Source organism: Perkinsus marinus (assembly GCF_000006405.1).
Source record: "Perkinsus marinus ATCC 50983 genomic scaffold scf_1104296965212, whole genome shotgun sequence".
Classification (NCBI taxonomy): domain Eukaryota; phylum Perkinsozoa; order Perkinsida; family Perkinsidae; genus Perkinsus; species Perkinsus marinus.
In genome coordinates, this window is record NW_003204410.1 from 1 (window position 1) to 1,380 (window position 1,380).

The following is a 1,380-nucleotide window of genomic DNA, read 5'->3' on the forward strand; positions in this document are numbered from 1 at the left end:
TAAGTCGTAGGAGTGGCCTCCTTCTGCTGAGATTCTTGAGAAGGACTCGATAAGATCCTTCCTCTACACACTGCTGGTACATGATGTAATCCACCACACCGTTGACATGTGAGTTGCTTGTTCTTCGCAGCTAGTCGACAATTCTTCCCCACATGTCCTGTGCGACCACAGCATAAACACCGACATTCCAAGTTGGAATTTCCAACATACCAGGTAACTGAGCTGGACATGATTTGGCCGCATGGCCTTTCTCGAAGCATCTTAGGCATCGAGCTTCCCTTCGTAGTCTATCATAATCTATATAGGGCTTCACAGATTGAGATGGTAAGGCCAACATTTGAGTCGTCTCTTCATCCTGCCGCAGGATTCCTGCGGATAGGTATCCACAGTCTTTGCAATGTGAACTTCTGTCACTGGTGACCTCAGCAGCGTAGGCAATGTCTTCTCCATACTCTGAGTCTGCTGCTTATTGAGAGAACGACTCCGACTGAGGACCATCATACGAGCATGTTCATAAGCCACATTCTGTAACCGATAAGCCAGAATCCAGTCATTATACGGAGCCATTAGACTATTACATAGAAGGTCATATAACTGGTCATCAGTCACAACATCACCTTGTAACCTCAGTCGACTAGCATATTGATCCACTGTATACAAATGATCAGAGACCAACTCCCCTGACTTCTGTTTCAAGCTGTTAAACTCAGCCCTAAGCTTGATGATGTCACCCGGATCGTAGTACTGATGTCGGAGTTGGAGCTTCAAGCTGTTGTATAGATCTTCAAATCGGCCTTGATTCAAATCGCAAGGTGGTAAGGCATCCCGAACTTTAGCACTCAATGAATATAGAAGCATATAATAAGCCGTTGGAGTCGTGATACCAATAGCAAGTTGGCCCATAAGCCGTTCTGTAGACATAAAATGCTCCATGATAGACGGCCCCTTCTCCGAAGGGTTCCAATGTGGGTGCTTAGCCGCTTCTAGTTCGGCCCTTGCCTCCTTCCGACATTCCCGCAGTATAGAGCTTCTTGGTCGGTGGTGCTGTTCTGTATGCTCATCAGAGTCAACCTCCTCTTCCTCTTTCTTCTTAGAGTTGGGGGATTTCTTCTTAACCATCACCAGTTATAGTTCTCGGATGATTGTTGATCTATTCCAACCAGGGGTATTGAGATAACACAAGTATAGCCAAGATAGGGTAGGTGCAAGATAGGATAGGTCTCGTGTCAAGTACACCGAAATAAGGAAATAACTTTGTGCCACAGCTAACGAACAAAATAGCTATTCTACTACTAAGAACAGCAAGATTTCAAGATCTCAAGAGATCAATAGGCACAGACAACACTTCTCTACTTGATGAGCCTATTTAGGACCAGTCGA

The 1,380-nt window shown here is 45.3% G+C and overlaps 1 protein-coding gene across 1 annotated transcript; it reads right to left on the minus strand.

Annotated features, from left to right (window-relative positions):
* Positions 1-313: 313 nt before the first annotated feature.
* Pmar_PMAR007451 (hypothetical protein) lies at positions 314-1,119 on the minus strand (the record flags this gene model as incomplete). The annotated part of the gene is made up of 1 exon (XM_002769654.1): positions 314-1,119. A coding segment is annotated over one exon (806 nt), but the record flags the coding sequence as incomplete, so codon positions are not given.
* Between the last annotated feature and the right edge of the window lie 261 nt (positions 1,120-1,380).